This window comes from Mobula hypostoma, chromosome 11, assembly GCF_963921235.1.
Source record: "Mobula hypostoma chromosome 11, sMobHyp1.1, whole genome shotgun sequence".
NCBI classification, from domain to species: Eukaryota; Metazoa; Chordata; class Chondrichthyes; order Myliobatiformes; family Myliobatidae; genus Mobula; species Mobula hypostoma.
The window spans coordinates 109,401,325-109,427,000 of NC_086107.1; the positions used below are offsets into that span (position 1 = coordinate 109,401,325).

Genomic DNA, 25,676 nt, shown 5'->3' on the forward strand with positions numbered 1-25,676 from the left:
TTCTCAGCGGAAGTGTCATCACTCGGTGGCGGCGGCGGTCGATTGTGAAGTGGGGAGTTGTGCTGGGATCTGCCGTTGGTTCTTCGTAGAGATGCCGCGGGGAGGTGAGGGCTGCCGAGGGTTGCCAGAGCGGTGGGGAAGTGTGGAGGGAGGTGATAAGTCAGTTCTGTGAGGGACGGCTCTCCTCAGGGGCCTGGGACGGGCACTTGGGCCCGAACGGCGCCATGGCAACTGGGGGTGATGGTGGGGGGGGGAATGGTGAAAGTGACCGTCCCCCAGGGGAGGGGGAGTAGGGAATGTTGATCCCGAAAAAGGAGCTTGGAGTTGTGTGGGGAGAGGTGGGGTGTTGTATCCCTCCCCTCCCCCCCCCCCGTGGTTGTAATGCTGAGGACCCAGTCAGGGTGGGGAAGTATTAGCTAGGGGGAATGGGTGATGAGGGATGGGGTGACCCTGGGTGGGACCTGAAACGATTGGGGTGGGATAGCCCTATTTGGATGCTGAAGTGGTTGGGGACTGGGACGGTGACCCTAGTTGGGTGCTGGTGATTGGGGACGGCGGGGTGGAGGTGACCCCAGTTGGGTGCTGAAGTGGTCGGTATTGGCGTGACCCTAGATGGGTGCTGCATCGATTGGGGACAGTGTGGGACCCTAGTTGGGTGCTGAAGTGCTTGGGGGGGGGTGGGGGTGACCCTTGTTGGAGGAGGGAGGTGAAGACAATTTTAAAATGAATGTGAAACCGTGGAATGTAGGAGCCTGACCCCAGTTGTTGGTTTAATATGGAAGGTAATAACAAATCAGTGAGAAAATAGCACTGAGATTAGACAACATTTAACAGGATTTCTAAAGGGGGTAGTGATGTATCTAAGTTTGTTGATGAATAAATGGAAAGGCAAATTCTGCAGAGAGACTGTAGAGATATAGTTAAGTGGGCAAGGCTCTGGCAGATGAAGTGCAATAATGCTGACTTTAGGGTCATCCACTTTGGAAGGAAAAATAGCTCAGATCATTATTTAAATTGCACCATTGTTGTAAATAGGGACTTGGGAGTGTCTGCACATGAATTGCAAAAATTAGTTTGCATGTGCAGCAGGTTATCATAAGCAACTGAGATGTTGGCCTTCATTGTTAGAGGGATTGAGTTTAAGAGCAGGGAGGTTATGTTGCAATTATATGGGGTCCTGGTGAGGCTATGCCTGGAGTACTGTGTGCACTGTTCTCCTTGAGAAAAGATAAACATGAACTCGGGTTATTTGGGACACATTGGGACCAGTACATTCTGGCGCATTTAAGCGGCTGCCCCAATTAGCCAAAGTTTCATGGATTTAGTTAGAGCTATTTTTAAAAAAAGACAAGACATGTATTTAAGTAAAATACAGAATTAATTAGAACACTACCAATACTATTGTAGTACTATAAAACTATATTACTTCCTAATAATTATTGATGGAGGAATTCATCCATGTCACATTCTTTTAACTGTAAATGAGCAAAATCAGCGCAGATAATGGACTGCATACCATGGTGTCGACGATTGCACCCTTCAAGTCTTCATTTTCATTATAACATTCAAGATGATTGTTGATACCTTCAAATTCTTTATAGTTTCTAACTTGTTGAAGTAATGAAATCGTTGCACTTTCACTTGCGGCCATTTCTGGCATCTCCAGTCCGAACGCTTGAAACCACAGTGAACAAATCAGTTATGAATTACCTTGCTGCTTATTTCTCGCCAACTATCAGTGACAAAAATCACTGCATTTTGAACACAAACACGCACGATGGATACCCTTTAAAACTGATCACTCTGAACATGGTGTAGTGTAATGGCCCACGATTGCACGCATCGGACACTAGTTTGAAACTGTTCGCAACAGTCTCCTGCACCAATTAGATTGCACCATCCAGTAATTCCCCCATTTAACTTTAACGTAATCATGGGACAATTTACAAATACCAGTTAAGCTACCAACGGGTACGTCTTTAGACTGTGGGGGCTGTGGGGGAACTGGAGCACCCAGAGAACTCCATGTGGTCATGGAGAATGTACAAACTCTTTGCATCAGTCCATAAGACAGGTGGCCAATCTTTTACATTCCATGCGTCAATTTTTTCAAGCATGAGTTCAGCTGCGCCATACAACTCTTGTACCCACAATTCTTGTAAAAATATGGGACTCGTGCATGAAAAAAAATTGCATCTGAACTTGTGCGTGAAAAATTGACGCATGGAATATGAAAGGTTGGCCACCCCTGCCATAAAACATAGCAGAATTAGGCCACTTGGTCATTAAGTCTGTTCTGCCATTCAATCATGCCTGATTGTTTTTTCCCCCTCCTGAGTTCCACTCCCCAGCCTTCTCCCCGTAGCCTTTGATTCCATGTCCTATCAAGAACCTACCAATTTCTGCCTTAAATACACCCAGTGACCTTGCCTCCATAGCTGCCTGTGGTAATAAATTCCACAAATTCACCACCCTCTGGCTAAAGAAATTTCTCAGCATCTGTTTTAAATGGATGCCCCTCTATGCTGAGGCTGTGCCCTCTTGTCCTAGACTCCCCCACCATGATAACCCTTTCATTCCTGGAATGATCCTTGTGAACCTCCTCTGAACCCTCTCCAATGCCAGCACATCTTTTCTTGGATGAGGAGTCCAAAACTGTTCACAATACTTAAGGTGAGCCCTCACCAGTGCCTTATAAAACCTCAGCATCACAACTCTACTGTTGTATTCTAGGCCTCTTGAAATGAATGCTAACATTGCATTTGCCTTCTTCACTACTGACTCTACCTGCAAGATAACCGTTAGGGCGTTCTGCACAAGGATGCCCTAAAGGTTCCTTTGCATCTCAGAGTTTTAGATTTTCTCCCCATTTAGAAAATAGTCTGCACATTTATTTCTAGTACAGAAGTGCATGACCGTGCATTTTCCAATATTGTATTTCATTTTCCTCTCTTTTGCTCATTCTCCTAAACGAAGTCCTTCTGCGGCCTACCTGTTTCCTTAACACTCCCTGCCCCTCCACCAATCTTCGTTTCATCTGCAAACTTGGCAATAAACCCATCTATTCCATCATCTAAATCATTGATATGCAGCATAAAAGGAAGCAGTCCCAACACCAACCCCTGCAGAACATCACTAGTCACTGGCACCCAATCAGAAAAGGATCCTTTTATTCCCCACTCACTGCCTTCTACCAATCAGCCAATGCTCTAATCATGCCAATAACTTTCCTGTAATACCATGGACTCTTAACTTTGTAGGCCACTTCATGTGTGGCACCTTGTCAAAGGCCTTCTGAAAGTCCAAATATACAACATCCACTGCATCCCCTTTATCTATCCTACACGTAGTCTCCTCAAAGAATTCCAGCGGGTTCGTCAGGCAAGATTTTCCATTAAGGAAACCATGCTGACTTTGTCCTACCTTGTCTTGTGTCACCAAGTACTTCGTAACCTCATCCTTAACAATTGACTCCAAAATCTTCCCAACCACTGAGGTCAGGCTAACTGGTGTATAATTTCCTTTCTGATGCCTTCCTCCTTTCTTAAAAAGTGGAGTAACCTATTCAGTTTTCCAGTTCTCTGGCACCATGCAGGAGTCCAATGATTTTTGAAAGGTAATTACGGATGCCTCCAAAATCTCTACCGCCACTTCTTTCAGAATCCTAGGGTGCAGTTCATCTGGTCCGGGTGTCTTGTGTACCCTTGGGTCTTTCAGCTTTTTGAGCACCTTCTCCCTTGTAATAGAAACTACACTCACTTTGCTTCCCTCACACTCTGGCACACTGCTAATGCCTTCCACGGTGAAGACTGATGCAAAATACTCATTTACTTCATCGGCTATCTTCTTGGCCCCCATTATTATTTCTCTGGCCTCATTTTCTAGCGGTCCAATATCCAGTCTCATCTTGAAAAAACTTCGACTATCCTCTTTGATATTGTTCGCTAGCTTGCTTTCATATTTCATCTTTTGCCTCCTAATGATTCTTCTAGTTGCTCTCTGAACCTACGTCGCCTGTGCTGTAAGGTGTTATGCTAACCACTCTGCTGTCATGAGAAGGCATCTTACAGAAACATAAAATTATGGAAGGGATAGATAGGGTAGAAGTGGGTAGGTGAGACATGGCCTCAAGGTTCAGGGGAATGGATTGAGGACAGAAATGAAAAGAAACTGCTGTTCACAGAGTAGTGAATCTGTGGAATTCTCTGCCCAGGGAAGCAGTAGAAGCTACCTCAATGAATATCTTTGAGACACTGATAGGTTTTTGCGGAGTTGGGGAATTAAGGGTAACGGGGGGGGGGTGGGGTGGAGGATAAGGAAAGAAGGTCCTTGGCCAGATCTCCTACAATCTTATTGAATCATGGAGCAGGCTCGGCAGGTCAGATCGCAACTTAGGCTCCTGTTTCTTATGGTCTTGTGTTCTTAAAATCTTATTTGACAGACCTACTGACGTTTTGGGTGGCATGGTGGAGATGCACCTCTACCAAAGAAGGTGTAATGTACTCCTTCTCTCATCTAGCCTGCAGGTCACTCTTGGGCAAGTTGTACTACCTGTTCAGCCCCCTGATCAGGATCAAGTTAAGCCATGGCAGCAGGTGCTGGATTGTCGTATGAGCAGCTGGTACATAGCTCAAGTCCTAGCTATGTGACCACTGACACCAGACACACAATCCCTGAAGAGTCTTGATAATGGCTGGGGTCACCCGTCTTGTAAACACGCTGCCCAGAAGAAGGCAATGGCAAACCACTACTGTAAAAAAAATTTGCCAAGAACAGCCATGGAGAGATGATGATTACCCATGTCACATAATGAACAAGCTGGTATTTTGAAGTAATTTGTAGATTTTACAGTACAGAAAGAAGCCTTTTGATCCACCTCCATCCCTGTTTATTTAATTTTGCCTCATGGCACCTCTAATCTCACTTGTCTGCACTTAGCCTGTATCCTTCTGTGTTTTGCCTTTTCAGGTGCCTACCAAAGTGAGTGTTAAACATGTACTACCTGGTGGTGAATTCAAATAGCAATCATTCTTGATGTAAAAAGATGTTTTTCCCCTTTAAATCTTCTGGCCTTGAACTTGCACCTTCTGATTTTGATATCCTTGTTGCAATGGGATGGAGATTCTATTTTCCCTATCTATGGCTCTTGGGATTTTATATACTGCAACCTCCTTTGCTCCAAAATAAATTTGTCTTCAAAACTAAAGTCCTCCAATCCAGGCAACATCCTGATGAATATCTTCTACGATTACATCAAGTTCAAAGTAAATTTATTATCAAGCTACCTACATCACCATACACTACCATGAGATTCATTTTCTTGCGGACATTTACAGGAACAATAAAGAAATACAATAGTTTATTTTTTTTTAAAAAAAACTATACAAAGACTAGCAAACATCCAGCATGAAAAAGAGGACTAACCTTAACCCTAATGTGAATAATAAATAAAGTAATAAATAATTTTGAGAAAATGAAAATCAGTCCGTCTGGGTAGCCTCCAACCTGATGGCATGAACATTGACTTCTCTAACTTCCGCTAGGCCCCACCTCCCCCTCGTACCCCAGCTGTTACTCATTTTTATGCACACATTCTTTCTCTCACTCTCCTTTTTCTCCCTCTGTCCCTCTGAATATACCTCTTGCCCATCCTCTGGGTCACCCCCCCCCCGTCTTTCTTCCCGGACCTCCTGTCCCACGATCCTCTCGTATCCCCTTTTACCTATCACCTGTCCAGCTCTCGGCTCTATCCCTCCCCCTCCTGTCTTCTCCTATCATTTTGCATCTCCCCCTCCCCCTCCAGCTTTCAAATCCCTTACTCACTCTTCCTGCAGTTAGTCCTGACGAAGGGTCTCGGCCTGAAACGTCGACTGCGCCTCTTCCTATAGATGCTGCCTGGCCTGCTGCGTTCACCAGCAACTTTGATGTGTGTTGCTTGAGAAAATGAGTTGTAGGTTCCTTGAAAGTGAGTCCATAGGTTGTGGGATCAGTTCAGCATTGAGGTAGTGAAGTTATCCACACTGGTTCAGGAGAGCAGTAACTGTTCTTGAACCTGGTGGTGTGGGGGCTAAGGTTCCCATACCACTTGCCCGATGGTAGCAGCGAGAAGAGGGCATGGCCTAGATGGTGGAGATCCTTGATTATGGATGCTGCTCTCCAATGGCAGCACTCCTTGTAAATCTGCTTAGAGATGGGGAGGGATTTGCCTGTGATAGACTGGGCTGTGTCCATCGCTTTTTGCAAACCTTTCTGATCCTGGGCGTTGGTGTTTCCATACCAGGCCATGATGCAGTCTGTCAAGATGCTCACCACCATGCATCTATAGAAGTTTGTCAGAGTTTTAGATGACGTGCTAAATAATCTAAAATGCTATTAGAAATTTGCTTGATGTCAAAATTCCTTTATTTTGGATGTGATGTGATGTTAAATTAGACTAGTACTTTCCCCTAGACTACGTGCAAGAATCTTGCACCATATTTCAACCAATAATTATTGATCAAAACTCGAAAGATATGGCAGACAGCTCATTAATCTCACAGTGGGACTTCAGCTATGATTCAACAGCTACCACTTTGTTTTAATGATGTGGAAGATAAGTGAGTTCTTATTTTGGATATCAGGAAGTAGCAATTGTCTTCAATTGCTGCTGAACCAGCACAGGGAGCGAAGTTGTTTCCAACTACACAACTTTGTGAATCTGAACACATCGAATTGGAACTCGGGATAATGGTACAAATCCTGATTAAAATGGGAACTTTTGAAGTGGAAAGTAACAAAATCTGCAGATTTCCTCTTGTTTGAAATTAATGCTTGCATGGCTAGCCTATTTGATTATTACAGATTGTATCTTAAAAGGGTTGTATAAAGTCAAGCACTTACAAAATTAAAATGTCCATGTTCAGTAGTTTTTTTTATTGCTGAGAATTGATTTTTTTTGGTGTGGGGGGAGTTCATAATTCCTCAGTGTATACACCACTGCACAAGGGACATAAACTCAGTGAGCATTGCTGCTACCTTTGACTAACTTGCCTCAGAATGCACTGTGTGAAATTTTTTAACTTTGACCAGCCTCATCTCTGCTTACACATTCTAGTCTTTCAGAGAAGATTCCATTATTCTGCATTGTCGTCTTTTGCAATATTATTTATCTGTATCTTTTAAAATAGCAGGATTTTCTGAGCTAGTTTGGTTAAGCCACTGCCATCAACATTGTAAACACCAGAGATTCTGCAGATGCTGGAAATCCAGAGTAACAATAAAATGATGGAGGAACTCATCAGGTAAAGCAGCATCTGTGGAAATGAATAACGTCGACATTTCGGGCCAAGACTCTTCATCAAGATTCAAGAAGGGTCCTTAAAAGTCTCAGCCTGAAATATTGACTCTTTATTCCTTTCCACAGATGCTACCTGACTCTAGCATTTTGCGTGTGTCATCAACATTGTTCCCTCCTTTCCATTGTTTCCAGGAATCTGTTCTTTGCAATTTACTTAAGACTTCTGCTTCTCATGCCACGAAGTCTTGTAGTTGTTGGTATTGAGCTGACTGAGGGTGTAAACCCACTTCTCCTGGGCCCACACATCCATCAATAATTGTCAGTCATCTTAACCCTGTTGAGTGGGATACAGGTCACCAGACCTTCTAAAGTTAAGGTGACACTTTCAGGTTCAATACTTACTAACTCATGCTAAAGCCAAATTCCCCTGCACTTTGCTTTTGTCAAGCAAGAATTGCTAAACAAGACCAGTTCCTTAGTATACGCTCACTGGCCACTTCATTAATTGCAGGAGGTGCTTAATAAAGTGGTCACCTGGTGTATGTTCATGATCTTGTGTTACTATAGCCCATCCACTTCAAGGTTTGATGTGTTGTGCATTCAGAGCTGCTCTTCTGCACACCACTGTTGGAACACATGTTTAACTGACATCTTCTTGTCAGCTTAAACCAGCATGGCCATTCTCTTCTGGCCTCTCTCATTAACAAGCTGTTTTCACCCACCGAACTGTTATTCCCTGGATTTTTTTTTTCTATTTTTCACGCTTTCTCTGTAAACTCTAGAGACTGTTGTGTGTGAAAATCCCAGGAGATCAGCAGCAGTTTGAGATACTCAAACCACCCCATCTGGCACCAACAATCATTTCACAGTCAAAGTCATTTGGATCACGTTTCTTCCCAATTCTGATGTCTGGTCTGAATAACAACTGAACCTCTTGAACATGTCTGCATGCTTTTATGCATTGAGTTGCTGCCACGTGATTAGCTCAGTAGAAATTTACATTAACGAGCAGGTAGACCTAATAAAGTGGCTACTGAGTGTATTTCAGAATATGAAGCAAGCAAGATCTATGAGAAAATTTGGGGGACAATATGTAAGATAAACCTTGCAATTAAGCAATCAGTACCATGTTTATAAGAGTTTTATCATTTGGTAAGGGCAGGATTAGATTAGAACATAAAAAAGTGAAAGCTTAAACATAAAACATCCTGTTGAAATTATTCTGAGGTTATCTTGTGGGTTTGGTTCAGTGAACAACGGAGCTCAATGCCATTAGCAAACTTTGTCTTTGTGTGCTTAACATTTGGGTCGGTTTCAGCTTCATCTCGACGCAGTGCACCTTGGCAGGATGAGGTCACAGGATGAACATGGCTTTTGGATTCATTGTCCCCGGATTCTGCATGGCACATATACAAAACAAGCATATTATCAAGGGTGAAACCATGTAAATTTCCTGATTCTGGAATCAGGGCTCATATTTAACAGTAGAAGGTTTGCCTGCACAGGCAAAAGTAGTGGAAATGAGGTGGATAATTACCAATAAAATAGCAATGTGAAAAAGCCATATAGAAGGGCAACTTTCCATTGTTTTTGTGACCGATAACTAGTTTTCCTTTATTCAAAAGGGGAAAAATAGTTACATTCTCCTGCTTAGAGTCCCTTCCAACCTCAGCAATTGACTTTTATAAACTGCTGTGGGCTCTGTGGCAATTCTACTCCACAGTGATAGGCTGAGGCTGTGGGCCTGCTCTGGGTTTTGTCTATGGACTCGCTTTCAATCTAAATGCAATTTGCTTTTATTGTTTGCACGATTTGTTTTTTCCCTCTCTCCCTGCACATTAGGTGCTTGTGGCTATTTTTATGGGTGCTTTTGAGTTTCTTGCTTTTGTGGCTGCCCGTAAGGAAATGAATCTCAAGGCTGGGGAGTAGGACTGAGGACAAGAAAAAAGGATCAGCCATGATTGAATGGCGGAGCAGTCATGACAGGCCAAGTGGCCTAACTCTGCTCCTATTTTTTATGGTCCTGTGTAAACCCACTTCAAAATCAATCTAACCCTTCTGTCTAACCCTTTTTTCTCTTCATCATTCATGTGCCTACCTAAGAGGTTCTGAAATGCCCTTGATGTATCTGCCTGTACCACCACCCCTGGCAGAATGTTCCACGCACCTATCATTCTCTGTGCAAAGAACTTCCCTTTGACATCACCCTTATGTTTCCCTCTAATCACCTTAAAATTACGTCCCTTGTATTAGCCGTTTCCTCGAGAAGAAATCTCTGTCTATCCACTCAGTCTATGCCTCTTGTCTTGTATGCCTTTTATCTTTTACACCTCTATCAAGTCATCCCTCTTCCTCCTCCATTCTAAAGAGAAAAGCCCTGACTCGCTCAACCTGTCTTCAATAGAAATGCCCCCTAGTCTGGGCAGTATCCTGGTAACCTCCTGTGCATCCTCTCTAAAGCTTCCACATCCTTCCTATAATGAGTTGACCAGAACGGAACACAATATTCCAAGTGTGGTCTAGCCAGAGTTTTATACAGCTGCAACGTTACCTCACTGCTGTTGAACTCAATCCCCGACTAATGAAGGCCAATGTACCATACGCCGTCTTGCACCCTATCAACTTGTGTGGCAACTTTGAGAGGTTAGAAAACGTGGGTAAAGTGAATGGGGTGGATGGTAGATATTATTGGATAACGTGAGTGAAGTGAGGTGAGGTCGATGGTGAGTGTTATTGGAAAGCTTGGGTGAAGAGACCCAAAGAAGATAAGAGGGTTCAACAGGATGTTCTGCCTGGTAGTAAATTTGTATCATTACTGTTAATTATTTGTGTTTCTCCCCCTGAGCATTTGTCTGTGAGACTGAGAGATTGAGATTGCTAAATTTGTGGTGCAGTTATTTCTCAAATCAAAGCAAATGTGACACAATGTCAACAGATCGTTAAACCTTTAAGAATTGCTAAACAAGCATTAGTCCTTTGTGGGTACTTTATAACTGTACTTGGTTTTCTTTAACAAGCTGAGTTATCCACTGCTTCACTTAAATGTTGAAATCTTTTGGGATGGCCCTGCATATACCTATAATCGAACATGTATCTGTTTAACATTGCATGATTAGCTTCAAAGATTGAATTGACTTTTTGTGTAATGTATAAAGACTGTAGCATCCTAGTGCTTTAGTCATAAGGCCTTAAGATATAGGAGCAGTATTAGGCAGTTTGCTCTGCCATTTGATCATGACTGATTTACTATCCCTCTCAGACGCATACTCCTGTCATGTAACCTTTAATGCCCTTATTAATCAAGAACCTATCATCCTCATCATTTTAAATATACCCAATGACTTGGCCTCCATAGCCATGTGTGACAATTAATTCCACAGAATCATCACGCTCTGGCTGAACAAATTCCTCCTCATCCCTTTTCTAAATAGACATCCTTCTATTCTGAGGCTGTGACAATAACATTGAAGCATAAACATTATTACCTTTATGAAGCATGAGCGTATTATACTCAGAATATTAAATTGTTTTAAATATTTATGGTCACTATAAATGGGCAGAAGATGTTGCCACATTTCAACAGTAAGAAAAAAGATCTTTTTTATTTTGCAGTATGACTGAATATTGACATTTTATGCCATACGTGTGGAATTTCCTGAAGTTTGAACCTGAGGAAATCTTGAATTGTGTGACATGTCATCCTATCTACTTGATCAAAGCTAATGATTTTTTTCCCCTTAACCCTTCTAGGAAAACGGGGTCACAAGGGGAGGGCAAAGCAGTTTACAAACCCAGATGAGATCGACGCTCAGATGAAAGCAGAGAAAGAAAAGGCAAGTAACAGTGGTATTATATCATCCTGCACGTCAGTCTTCACAACTCTTACACAGCACTTTTCACCCAGTAAAATATCTTGAGTGCTTCAGAGCACATGTTCATTTTGTTCCATGGGCGATCATAGTCTTTCTATGATCATGATTGTTCTCGGCAAAATTTTTCTACAGGAGTTGTTTGCCTTTGCCATTTCTGGGCAGTGTCTTCATAAGGTGGGTGACCCCAGCCATTATAATTGCTCTTCAGAGATTGTCTGCCTGGTGTCAATGGGTGCACAACCCAGGACTTGTGATATGCACTAGCTGCTCGTATGATCTGCTCCCATGGCTTCATGTGACCCTGATTGGCTGGGGTGGGGGGGGGGTGCTGAGCAGGTGCTACGCCTTGTCCTAGGGTGATCTGCAGAGGGAAGGAGGGCTTTACACCTCCTTTGATAGAGACGTACAGTTGCAAGAAAAAGTTTGTGAACCCTTTGCAATAACCTGTTTTTTTTTGCATTAATTACTCATAAGATGTGGTCTATCTTCAACTAAGTCACAAGAATAAACGAACACAATCTGCCTGAACTAATAACACACAAACTAATGTACTTTACATGTCTTTATTGAATACATTGTTTAATCATTCAGTCCAAATTGGAAAAAGTATGTCAGACTGGCACACCGGCAAGGAGGAATTTTACACCATTCCTCCATACAAAACTGTTTCGGTTCATCAATATTTCTGGGATACCTTGCATGAATAGCCCTCTTTGGGTCATGCCACAGCATCTCAATTGGGTTGTCTGGACTCTGCCTTGACTATTCCAAAACACGATTTTTCTTTGTTTTAAACCATTTCGTTGATTTACTCTTGGGTTTTGGATCATTGTCTTGTTGCATTATCCAACTTCTATCAAGCTTTAGGTGATGGACTGCTACCCTGACTTTCTCCTGTAAAACGTCTTGATACAATTTTGAATTCATTGTTCCCTCTATGATTGCAAGTTGTCCAGGTCCTGTTGCAGCAAAGCAGCCCCAAACCATGATGCTCCTTCCACCATGCTTCACAGTCGGGATGAGGTTTTGGTGTTGCTGTACAATGCCTTTTTTCCTCCAAATATAATGGTGTGCCTTTCTGCCAAAAAGCTCAATTTTTGTCTCGTCTGTCCACAGAACATTGTTCCAGAAGTGTTATGAAACATCCTGGTGGTCTTTTTCAAACTTTAGGCATGTAGCAATGTTTCTTTGAAGAGCAGTGGTTTCCTCTGTGGTGTCCTTCCATGAGCACCATTCTTCTTCAGTACTCTTATAGTGGACACACGAACAGGGACTGTAGCAGGTTCTAGAGATTTCTGCAGGACTTTTGCTGTTACTCTTGGGTTCTTTTTCACCTCGTTCAGCATTGCACATTGTGTTCTTGGTGCGATCTTTGCAGGACACCCACTGCCAGGGAGAGTAGCAACAGTATTGTTTCCTTCATTTGTCGGGAGTTTCTTTTTCTGTGGACTGATGAATACTCGGGTCTTTAAAAATGCTTTTGTAGCCTTTTCCAGCTTTATGCATTTCTAATTCTTGTAAGGTCCTCTGAAAGTTGTTTTGATTGAGGTATGGTGCACATAAACAGATTTTTCTTGAGAAGAGTAGGCTCTGTCAGTAACCTGACTTTGTGTATCTTTTTTATAGAGCAGGGCACCTCCACAACCCACACCTCCAATCTCGTACACCTGACTCCAAATGGCTTTTGTAGAAGGTATTACCCCAAAGGTTCACGTACTTGTTTTGAACCTGGACTGTGATTGTTTAAATGGTGTGCTCAGTATTGATGAGAAGAAGTACAGTTGCTTCTGTGTTATTTGTTTAGACAGATTGTTTGTCTATTATTGTGACTTGGATGAAGATCAGGCCGCATTTTATGAGTAATTAGCAAGGGGTTCACAAACTTTTTTCTTGCAACTGTATCTCTACCCTGCCACCCCATGAGCACATGAGTGGCAACAAATAAAGTTTAGCACGAGGCCAAGTTAGAAATTGCAACAAATAACTGGCAGTAATTTTCAAAAGAGAGGGGATGGAAATCTTTATGTAAATTCAAACCTCCTTTTTCCCCAGGGTTCAAACATCAGATGTCAGAGGGCATGCATTTAAGGTGAGAGGGGAAAATTTCAAAGGAGATGTGACGGGCAAGTTTTTTTTTTAAACAGAGTGTTGGGTGCCTGGAATGCACAGCCTGGAGTTGTGATGGAGGCATATACATTAGGAACTTTTAAGAGCCTTCTAGAAAGACACACAGATGTGAGGGAAATGGAAGGATATGGACGGGAGATTAGTTTAGTTGGCTATTCAATTACTAATTTAATTGGTTCAACACAATGTGGTCTGAAGGGCCTGTTCCTGTGCTGTACTCCTCTATGTTCCCTGAAGTTCAGGGGAGCACGGTAAAAATGTTTGCTATTTTTTTCAAGGCTGGTGCAGTGAGTTGCGTGCAGAAGGTAGAGAGGATGAGGGAAGAGACTGTTGTGCAAAGCGAGGGGGATATGTTGTTTGGTACTGGTCTTTGTTTCCTGGAACCTGGTTTTGGAAACTTAGCCATGGATGGTCCAAAGCCTGGCTCTGAAAGGAGGAGGTTTGGGCATGGGGCTAGCAACCCCATCCTGGAAAAAAACCGGACTTACAGGAATGCCACAACAGAGGTTCCAAAGACCTCATCCCTTGGAGAGGAAGGATCTTCATCTAAAAGATTAAAATCACATGGTGAAAGCAGAAGCCACAGGCAAATCAACATTCAGCCCAGGACAGAGGACTCTGATGAGCTGCTGTTGGCAGCTTATGCCATAGTAGGCGTGGTGGGCTTAAGAAGAAGGAGTTGCCCTGTTTTCAAATCTATTTCAAATATTTGAAGCAAAGCTTTTTTCCACCTGGCTCACTGTGCATGCACATTCTGCATGTAGGGTTACATTTTGAATCTGGCACAGCGATACATTTGGATAGAGGAAAATTACCCAGAGTTGCTGTTGCACTGGTCAGAAAATATTTAGTCCATGTCCTTTATAGTCTTGTAATTGATAGCCAAGCAACTTATCTCTGGGTACTGCAGAACTGCTCAGTTCCTTTCAATAAACCCACTTTTGATCAAAGATGAATGTTTAAATGACTATATAATTATATTGCATCCAGTTTACTACTGGTATTGGAAATTATTATTTATATGATAATTTATTTGGTAACCAAATGAATTGTCATAAGAAAAAGTGAGTTACTGATTGTATCAATTTATTTCCAAATTAAAGAGTTTGTCTTCTGATTTTTTTTATAGGCCAGAGACCTGCCCGAACATGGAAGCGATAGTGATTCTGACGACAGTAGTGAAGATGACTCTGAGGTGACTTTATTTTATTGAGATTCACCGTGGAGTATGCCCTTCCAGCCATACCTACCACACAACAAACCCTGATTTAACCCTAGCCTAATCACAGGGTAGTTTACAATGACCAATTATCCCACCAACTGGTATGTCTTTGGGCTGTGGGAGCACCCGGAGGAAACACAAAGAACAAACACACTCCTTACAGGCAGCTGTGGGAAAGCCAATGTGCTTTCCTGCTTTTTGCCTTTCTGTACAGTAGTAAAGATAGTTCATTAAGGATTTTATTTTTAGAATATCAGTATGTGAGTTCTCCCTTACCATGAGCTGCATCAAATTTATCATATTTTAGAACAGTTCAGTTTTAAGATTTTGCTGGCTTCTCCTTCCACCACTCCTGAAGACTTTGAATCTTGCTGAAGAATAGCTGCATAGGCTCCAGGCACTCAGCACAGCCCAGTGTTTCATATTTGAACCAGTGGTGACTATCACTGAAGTATGTTTATAGTCCTTGTCTCAGTTGATTCTTTCCAGTAAGGGAGTTGGAAACTGGGTTTTCATTTCCCATTTCTCCCCAAATGTGAGCATGGTCTAATGCTCAGTTTTGGGTTGGCTGACTCTTTGCACTCTTGCAGACAGTATTTTTTGTCCCTGAAGATCTGCTCCATTTTACTTCATATGGTAGAAAGCAAGGAAAAGATCTACATTTCTTCACTTTCTTTCACTCACACATTCTTCCTAAAAGTCTACCCACCTATTGACGTCAAAGTACATTTATTATTAAAGAATGTATGAATTGTACAACCTTGAGATTCGTCTGCTTACAGGCAGCCACGAAGCAAGAAACCTGAAAGAACCCAAGTATCAGTCCGTTATATTGGCAGGCATGGAGCACGCAGCCGGGAGCAGTTTTCACAGCCTCAGCACCATAGAGGAGCAAACATCACGGGAGAGCGAACGAAATCAGCTCTTGCCTCTGATCCTGACGCCCTGTCTTTCCAGTATGTCATTTAAGTTGTCCAAACAGCTTATCGTACATTGCAGTAGGACCCAGGCAATGCTGCATCGAAAGGCTCCAGGCCCAGACCATGCCTCCCAACCTGAAGCCACTCTCCGAATCAGTTCTGCGCCCAGAGCAATCCAACCTCACAACCAGTCCAATTGTACAGACTTCGTAACTCCTTTGCTTTTAAAAGCTACTTATTCTTGCATAATAGGAAATTTAGCATGCAACATGTGTGCAGAAAGCTTCTACGAATAGCTGTGTGATAAATTACCAGTCAATGTATCCTCATAATGTTGACTGCTGCATACATGTCAGAAATTGGATACTGGAAATGACTTCCCCATATTTTTGTCATTTTCACATTCACTTAAATTAAGTCTCAATTGCTCACTTAACATCTGATCCAAAAACCTGCTGCCGACAGACCCACATTTCAGTGCTACACTGGGACTATGCAATTGTCCCTGAATTACTGGAGTTTGATTCATGTCCTGAACTTTTTTGACTCGATTTAAACGTACACTTATCAAAGTATATACGAGGGGTGATTGATAAGTTTGTGACCTAAGGTAGCAAGAGTCAATTTTAGAAAACCTAGCACATTTATTTTTCAACATAGTCCCCTCCTACATTTACACACTTAGTCCAGCGGTTGTGGAGCATACGGATCCCTTCTTTGTAGAAGTTGGCGTCTTGGACCTCCAGGAAGTGGTCCACAGCAGGGGTGATTGATAAGTTCGTGGCCTAGGGTAGAAGGAGATGAGTTATGCAGCTCTCATTACATGCACTTTTGAGTGATTATGCAGCAAGTTTGAAGTTAATAACTCATCTCCTTCTACCTTAGGCCGGCTTCTACAAAGAAGGGATCCGTATGCTCCACGACCGCTGGACTAAGTGTGTAAATGTAGGAGGGGACTATGTTGAAAAATAAATGTGCTAGGTTTTCTAAAATTGACTCCTTCTATCTTGGGCCACGAACTTATCAACCACCCCTCGTACACAGTATACAATCCTGAGATCTGTCTGCAGCCGCAAAACAAAGAAAACTCTGGAGCCCATTCAAGGAAAACCATCAAAACCCTCCCCCATATGCCAAAAAACACAAGTAGCACAATAGCAACAAAAAAAAAGTGGAAAACACATAAAACAAAAAAATTGAAACAGTCCAGCCAAAATCTGAGGTTAAAAAGCCAAATGAATTTAAATCCCAGTCATGTGTCAGTATGCAAGTTAAAGTTGGAGGAATGTTAAAAACCACTGGGCCACTTTGAGTCCAACTGATATCTGGGTCAGAAGTTTTGACAGGCAAGTAGTCTGTGTTACTTAGTAGCCACTTTATTAGGTACACCTGCACGTTCATGCAAATATCTGATCAGCCAATCATATGGCAGCAACTCAATGCATACAAGCATGCAGACATGGTTAAGCAGTTCAGTTCAGACCAAACATAAGAATAGGGAAGATCTAAGTGACTTTGACTGTGGAATGATTTTTGGTGCCAGATGGGGTGGTTTCGGTATCTCAGAAATTGATGATCTCCTAGGATGTTTGCACACATTCTCTACAGTTTAGAGAATTGTGCAAAAAAAAAACCAAAAGAAATCTAGTGAGCAGCGGTTTTGTTGTCAATAATGCCTTGTTAATGAGAGGGGTCAGAGAAAAGTGACCCCACTAGTTCAAGGTGACAGGGACTCAAAAACCCATGAGTTACAATGGTGGTATGCAGAAGAGCATCTCTGAAAGCACAACACGTCGAAGTGAATGGGCTACAGCAGCAGAAGACCACAAATATATACTCAATGGGCACCTGATATTAGGTACAGGAGGTACCTAATGAAGTGGCCATCAAGTGTATTGTTCACTTTGTACAGGCAGAGTTCCACACACACCACCAACTTTTCTGTAAACAGCTAACCCCATCACACTTGTGTCTATCTAGCTTTAAATTCACTGGTGCTGTTGCTATCAACAAGCTGCACATGGTAGTGTTTCACATTCTATTTTGGTATGTAATTTTATTTCTAGTAGAGTATTGTATAACAAGCTGGAGCCCCAGATTCATTCTTCTGCATGCCAGAGTAGGCTTGTAATTCCTGCAGTTGTCACAAGATCTGCATGCTCTCTCCCTCTAGTCCGAGGGAGACTGACAACTTTCGCTCTTTACAATTTTGCGTTGTGGCACAAACATCTGAGTGCTGTCAATATTCGTTAGCTGATCATAACTTGCACCACCGCCCACTTTGATGGAATTTCATAGAGAATATATACAGTACACACCCGGAAATCCTTATTCTTCGCAGCCAACCACGGAACAGAAGCAAAACCCCAAAGAATGAATGACAGAAAACATTAGAACCCCAAATTCCCGCCACACACTAGCAGCAGCAAAGCATCAACCCTTCCCCCACTTGCTCCAGCAAAAGCACCACCACACACCATGCAAGCTCCCAGAGACGATGACCTAGAGTCCATCAAAAATGACTGCCTATCCCAACACTTTGACATCTCAGACAGCGAAGAGGAGAGAGAGAGATCGCCCCTGCAACAGACGAGGGGAGACCAGCAGCTTGCTGCTTTATTGTACAATTAGCAGTGTCGCTGCTAAAGAACACATATGCAATGTTGGCATTTATTTCGAGGAAAATAGAATGTAAAAGAAAGGAGATAATGATGAGCCTTTATAAGACACTAGTCAGGCTGCACTTGGAGTATTGTCAACAGTTTTGCACCCCATATCTCAAAGGATGTGTTGTCATTGGAGAGAGAGGCCAAAAGAGGTTCACAAGGATAATTCTGGGAGTGAAGCGGTTAACATGAGGAGCATTTGGCAACTTTGGGCCTGTACTCACTTACATTTAGAAGACTGCGGGAGGATCTCACTGAAACCTACTGAACACTGAAAGGACTAGGTAGGGTGGATGTGGAGAGGATGTTTCCTATGGTGGGAGTATCCAGAACTAGAGGGCACAGCCTCAGTATTGAGGGGGGACCTTTTAGAACAGAGGTGAAGAGGAATTTTTTAGCCAGAGAGTGGTAAATTTGTAGAATGCTTTGCCACACAGCCTGCAGTGGAGGCCACGTGCGTGGGTATACATAAGGCAGAAGTTGATTGTTTCCTGATAGGTCAGGGCATCAAAGGATATGGCGAGAAGGCAGGTGTATAGGATTGAGTGGCATCTGGGATCAGCCATGGTGTAGTGACGGAGCAGACTCGATGGGCTGAATGGCCTAATTCTGCTTCTATGACTTATTCAACTTACCCCGACTTTCACTTACCATCGTGAGAGAGAGAGACATAGCTCAAGAGCAGGGGTCTTTCAACAGTAGTGGACACAACCTGCATATTGTCTTGGGATGGTAAGATAAATGGTTCCTGTACTAGGTTTGATGAAATGGTTAAGATTTGAATTTTATTTCAATTTCAGCCCAAGAAGAAAGGAGTGGAAGGTTTAATAGAAATTGAGAACCCCAACAGAATAGTACAGAAAAACAAGAAAATAACTGAAGTGGATCTCAATCCCCGAAACCGCGAGCTCTCCAGGCGAGAAAGGTGAGAGAGAGCCTCTCCTGGCATATTTGAAACTTAATCATTTAAAATGATTTGAATCACTGAACATTTTCCTTCAAGGTGAATGTGTGTCAAGTGTACCCTCTGCAGATGTATACTATGTGTGTGGATGATGAACTGTATACTGACTGGATGAACCAGACAGTTTTCCTCTGATTTTGGTTCCTCACTGTCGATTTGGCTTTGTCCTTGTCCTAAAAGTATTGTATGGCCCATTTAAGCTATTCTGCAACTGAAACATCATCCCTCTGGTATTTCTGTATTGGACTGATTATATTACTTTCCTGACCACCCGTGTTTTTTAAAAAATTTGTCAAAAATCGCCTGTGCTGTGTAGGTTTTCACATACATAACTTCACTATTAATATTGAATCCTGCTAAGTCTTGCAGTCTTGAGTTTTTCTTTCCCCATACTGACTTCTACCAAGCCTATTTAATTTCACACCAATATTTTCACTGCCTGATGTGCATTACTGATTAAACATCACTTTGTTTTCATGAACCTTATGGCATCAGCTTTGTTAAATGGGTCTGTGTAAATGTAGGCTTTCCTCTTAATAAAAGTAACACATATAACCATGGGCACGTGACCAAGTGGTTAAGGCATTCGACTAGCGATCTGAAGGCCATGAGTTCGAGCCCCAGCCAAGGCAACGTGTTGTGTCCTTGAGCAAGGCACATAATCACACATTACTCTGCGACGACACTGGTGCCAAGCTGTATGGGTCCTAATGCCCTTCCCTTGGACAACATCAGTAGCATGGAGAGAGGAGACTTGCAGCATGGGCAACTGCCTGTCTTCCATACAACCTTGCCCTGGAGAGTGAAGATGTTCCAGGCGCAGATCCATGGTCTCGCAAGACTAACGGATGCCTCAAAAAAAACTATAAAACCATAAGATGTAGAAGAATTAGGTCATTTGGCCATCCAGTTGGCTCCACCATTCCATCATGGCTGATTTATTATCCCTCTCAACCCCATTCTCCTGCCTTCTCCCTGTAACCTGTACTGATCAAGAACCTATCAACCTCCACTTTAAATATACCCAATAACTTGGCCTTCACAGCTGTTTCTGTGGTAACAAATACCACAGATTCGACATCCACTGGCTAATGAAATTCCCCTTACCTCTGTTCTGAAGCATTGTCCTTGCAATCTGAGGCTGTGCCCTCTGGTCCTAGACTACCCGTCCGTAGCTGAAATCCTCTCCTTGTCCACTCTCTCTAGGCCTTTCAGTATTCAATAGGCATTCTATTTGTTCAGTGATTCACGAGCCCTTTCTTTAAAACCTGTGCAATGGTAGAATTGTGACACTGCTGAAATATCTTTAACGTGGGCTTTTAATTTATTTTTGTTGTCCTTTGCCCTGCATGCAGGGAAGAGATCGAGAAACAGCAAGCTCGGGAACGGTACATGAAACTCCACCTCGAAGGGAAGACCGAGCAGGCACGGGCTGACCTGGCGCGGCTTGCAATCATCCGGAAGCAGCGGGAAGATGCCGCCAGGAAGCGTGAGCATGAGAAAAAACGTTAGTGGCGAGGTCGAATGTATGATCATTTGTCAGCTCTGAGCTCTGTTTTCCTTAATTTTACCTCTTTCTGACTTTTAGTGTGTTTTAACGCTTTCATAGGCCTGATCAGTGTTAAGCTGGACTAGTGATATAGCTGGGTTCCAGTGGCTTGACGGTTAGTGATGGGGGGCAGAGTTGGTCAACGGGGGTGGGCAGGTATTTTCCAGTCAACCCATTAAATAAAACACATGTCTGCAGATTGGGGAATCTGGGGCAACAAACAAGCCCCCTTGACCTGCTGAGCTCCTGCAACAAGTAACTTATTGGACCATTAAATTTAAAGGAACTATGTGGAAACAACTGGAAGCTATCAGGGAGCAGAGGAACTAGGGCCCAAGCAAGTGGGAAGGGAACTGTCCCTGGTATATTAATGAGAGTATGGAACAGCAGTAGGAAGTGCCACATCTTTAAGATTTCTGACTAGTTGGAAAGAAAATGGTTGAGGATTTCCTGAGAATGGTATAGTCTGCAGAGTGGATGTGGAGAGGATGTTTCCTATGGTAGGGGAGTCTTAAGACCATAGGACACAACTATAGAATAGAATCCTTTTAGGATGGAGATGAGAAATTTCTTTAGGCAGAGAATGGTGAATCTGTGGAATTTGTTGCCTCAGGTAGCTGTGGAGACCAAGTCATTGGGTATATTTAAGGCAGAGGTTGGTAGATTTTTGATTAGTCAGGGCATGAAGGGGTGCTGAAAGGGAAAATGGGTCAGTCATGATGAAATAGCGGAGCAGACTCAATGGGCCAAATGGCTCAATTTTGCTCCTATATCTGATGGTCTTATAACTCATATATTCCACTTTCTTTCTGCAGTGAAAGAGGCAAAGGCCTAGCACCAAATCTGCCCAACAGAATCATCTGGAAACCTGGAAGGGACATTCAGCCCATCTGCTCTTGCACAACTCATCTCCTCCTCACCATCCAATGCAAACAACAAGACAAAAAAAAACTACCCATCACATCGACACATCTCGCCTGCATTCAGCGCACAGCCAGAGGGGAAAATCTGCCTTCTGAATTTGTACTCTTCCAATAACCAAGAATAAACAAGGTGTTTTTTTTTAAAAATCCGGCTGTGTGCTTTCAGAAGCACCGTTCGGCATTCTGTGCATGAAGACTGAAAAGACTTGTGAATGTTTAACGTGTGCTGTGGTCTACTGGCACTAGACAGAGGTTCAAGTAAGGAAAGTGACTCTGGGTGGTAATCTCCCTGTTACCCAGATCTTGCTCCAGTTAGGAACAGGCCCTTTAAGTACTGAGGTATATAGTCCTCACAACTCCTTAAGATCTGTTTTTTTTAAAAAAATCATAAGCAGATTATATCTCAGATTATTTTGTTCGGTTTCCACAAGTGTTCCAAAGGGTGGAGAGTGGAGGTGCACCTTGAGGGGAATGGGATGCAAGTGAGATCCACTTGGAAGGTGTATGGAAGACAAACGAGAGCTTGAGGAGATGGCGTGGTTAAGGATATAATTGATACTGCAGAAGCTGGGGAATGTTTCAAATTGCCACTTTATTGTGAATTGTAAGCATTGCCTATGGTCCAGGTGGCTCTACGTACTCTTAATGCCACCTCCTGATGTCATCTTTTTCAGACCCCAGGTGTGATTATCTTCCCTTTATTTCTTGCTCTCCTTGTATCAAATATTTGCTATAATAGGTTTTTTTGAGAGCTCTGGTTAACGGTGCTGCAAGCTGATAATAAAACCACCCAGCCTCAAAAAAAAATTTAGTAATTTTTTCTTGCATAAATTTTAAGCTTGTTATAATAGAGAAGTTTGGCTCTTCCCTTGGGCATTTAACTCCCAGAATCATATCTGCCTTATTTTTTTGTACGTTTATGTTTGCATCTTTATAATTTTTGGAGTGTGAGAAATTAGTAGAAATGTTTAATTCTGATGGAAAACCAAAGTAGAAACTTTTGCAAATTCCTAAATTCTATTCTACCATTGGCTGACCTGGTCTGTGTTGGGTTTATGGAGGGGAGATGCGTGGGGGTTTGGAGGAATGCTGTTATTCTTAGGAGGTATCAAATTAGTATCGAGTTTTCTTCTGTTTGGAGGGGGCAAAATAAATTGCCAGAAGTTTTACTGCTGATCTCCATTATCCGGGGAGTTTAGAAGAAAATGCAGCTGTGCAGTGGTTGGTTGTGTGCACCTCTTCCTTTCAACCACTGTCCTATTCCCCCTATCAGATCCATGGTCTTGTGCTGGGTTGGCTGTGGTAAGAAGAAGGACAGTTCTAACTGGCACCCATTTTATTTCAGTCCACACTCAGAGAGTGTAGGTTTGTTGGCATAAGTATTGATGCAAAAAGTTTGGAATTGTAATGGGTGCACCTAGTGCATGCATTGAAAGTTTGGCTTTTTCCTCAAATGGACTTTGGCTCAACCTTTGCATTTCCAGCAACTTTTATTTCTTGGTAACTTTGCCGGCTCATCAGTAAGATTCCCAATAGCTTTACTTTGCATTTAAACCTGAAATTAAGGTAAGCAAAGTGGAATCTGATTTATTCCACTAACATTTAACAGCAAATATTATCTCCTTTTCCAGATTAATGTTTGGTATGTCAATGTCCGTATGTTAAGGTCTTGTTTCACCCCTGTCTCCGTCCTAAGCAAATCCCATGTCCCTGTAAACAAAAATACAGTCCATTTGAGATTTGGTAGATCACAGCTAACCTGCAGTGGATCCCAACATGTTCCATTTTCCCTGTTTGTGAGAACTGGAGATAGTGATTCAGTGTCTGAGATCAACATACCTAAGAACATTTGAACCTAAACCTGAAGGTGGGAGAGGTAAGAATGATTGCTTTGTCTGCCTTTCTCCCCTTTGGAATCCGTGCAGTCCTACCCCACATCCAGCTTCACTGAGCATCTACTGTGCTCAAGGAATTGGGAAGATTATTATTCCATCTACCATACTGCGGACAGGAAAACTTGTGAAATATCCCTGGCCTCTGCAATCCCATATTAATAATCTGCTGTTTGTGTGGAATGACTGGTATTGATCTTGGTACCCTCTTACACTGCTCTGTAGTTCTACCCCTTAATGTGATTGGAGCACAATCTTTGTTCAAGTCATGAACCCAGCCTTCCATGTGGTGTATTTGGGTTGGAAATACTGCCTGAAGTCCCTTTATCATTTTGATTTCTGTAGTATCTTGTATCCATTTGAGTTGAGAATCTGGTATTACCTTAGGTAAGGTGAGCCTCATTTCAGACTGAGGCGCTAACTTGCAAATGCTTCTAATGCCTAAAGCACATAGAACTTCATTTATATTCCACGTTATCTCACAATCATAAGGGAAGCACTGGGCTGCATCTACTGGATTAGGGTTTGAAGTTTCCACTGGTTTCAGTTGTTAATTCAAGATCTGCCAATTCTTTTCACTTTCTTTCAAGCAGCTAGCTGTGCTTTAGACCCTTCAACGCCTGCACTTTTGGAGGTAGTGCTTTGAAAATTTTCTGGTTTTTTTTAAGGCATGGAAAGTAGATTACAGTTACCTTGAAATCTTGTGTTAGGATTGTGAAAGAGGTGCCAGACTTCTATTGGGGTTGAATTCAAGCAAAAATACTAATATTGATTTCACTTATAGTGAAATGGCTAATATATCAACTCACTTGGTCACCCTTTTGAGCATCTACACAAACCCCCTTCAGTATCTTGGGCTATAACCAACATAGATAATCTTCAGTGTAACAAGTTAATCAGCTATTGAGATTTCAAGTCAGTACCCTAGGATTAGCAAGCATCCTGACTGAAACCCTTCAACAATCTTTCATCAAGACATAATCACAGGGTTTAAAGAATTTTTTTTAAAATTTAAATTGCAATAAAATCTCTAGAAGGAGTTGCCATTTGTCTTGTTTTCTTTAAATAGGATCATCCTAATCCATTCATGAACTTTACTTCTACAACTATGGTCGTAGTAATGGCCAGCTATACCAAAACTTGTGTTAATCCCTGCATAGCTTTGCCCCTTGAAATCTCCACAGCTTTCTCAAACCTTCTGTTGGCTTGAACAAAGCTCAAAGTAAATTTATTACCTAAGTACGTGTATGTCATCGTATACAACCCTGAGATTCATTGTCTTGTGGGCATCCTCAATAAATCCATCAAATAATACAGAATCAATGAAAGACTGCACCAACTTGGGCATTCAACCAATGTACAAAAGACTATGAACTGCAAATACAAAAATAAGAAAGAAAGAATAAGTAAGTAAGTAAATAAATAAATAAATAAGCAATAAATATCGAGAACCTGAGATGAAGTGCCCTTGAAAGTGAGTCCCTAGATTGTGGAATCAGTTCAGTAATGAAGCGAGTGAAGTTGTCCCATTTGGTTCAAGAGCCTAATGGTTGAGGGATGATAACGGTTACTGAGCCCGGTGTGCAAGGGTTGAGGCTAATGTACCATCCTCCTGATGGCAGCAGCAAGAAGGGAGCATCTCCTGGGTGGTGGGGGGCTCTCTGAGATGTTGCTTTTCTGCAACAGCATTTCATGTAGATGCACTCAATGGTGAATCCCCTTCAATGTTGCATTTCATGGTTAAGTATGAGTGGCTACAAGGGCCTGGGCCGACTCTCCAGAGCCATATTGAGAGAATGTTGAATCAGCAGAACACTCTCAGGTGATGCCTTAAGTAATGGCACAGTCAGTTAGCTCTTGAGAGGGAGATAAAGGCTCCTTATTGAGCAGGTTTCAATTCTGGGGAGAAAATGTGATGTAGATGTTAGAGATGTGTGATTCTGCAGCTGCTTCAGCAACATGAAATAGTGGAGGAACTCAGCAGGTTGTCAGGATCTAATGAGGGAAATGAAGTTATCTTGGGCCAAGACCCTTCAGGCCCAAAATGTCAACTGTCTATTTTCCTCCACAGATGTCGGCTAACCTGTTGAGTTTCTTGGGATTTCGTATGGATGTGTGTGTGTGTGTTACATGTTCTTTGGTGGTGAGACCTTGGATTTCTTCTGTGTACTCCATTTTGAAGGGGTTGTGAAAGATGTGCAATTCAGAATTTCCTTCCTAAAATTCCTTTTTAAACCCCACCTCGGACTAGATCACATCCCCACT

At 42.4% G+C, this 25,676-nt stretch overlaps 1 protein-coding gene across 1 annotated transcript; it reads left to right on the forward strand.

The window, feature by feature from the left end:
• On the forward strand, positions 1-24,845 carry pdap1a (pdgfa associated protein 1a). The gene is made up of 6 exons (XM_063062845.1): positions 1-104; positions 11,027-11,109; positions 14,405-14,470; positions 18,884-19,008; positions 20,403-20,554; positions 21,412-24,845. The coding sequence occupies exons 1-6, from the start codon at positions 92-94 to the stop codon at positions 21,429-21,431; spliced, it is 459 nt and encodes a 152-aa protein (XP_062918915.1). The 5' UTR covers positions 1-91; the 3' UTR covers positions 21,432-24,845.
• The last annotated feature ends 831 nt before the right edge of the window (positions 24,846-25,676 follow it).

What these genes read in the sequence shown, in the direction of transcription:
- pdap1a (XM_063062845.1), top strand. An exon ending in TGAAAGCAGAGAAAGAAAAG is followed by an intron (nt 11,110 to 14,404) that starts GCAAGTAACAGT and finishes TTTTTTTTATAG; the next exon opens with GCCAGAGACCTGCCCGAACA. An exon ending in GCGTGAGCATGAGAAAAAAC is followed by an intron (nt 20,555 to 21,411) that starts GTTAGTGGCGAG and finishes TTCTTTCTGCAG; the next exon opens with TGAAAGAGGCAAAGGCCTAG.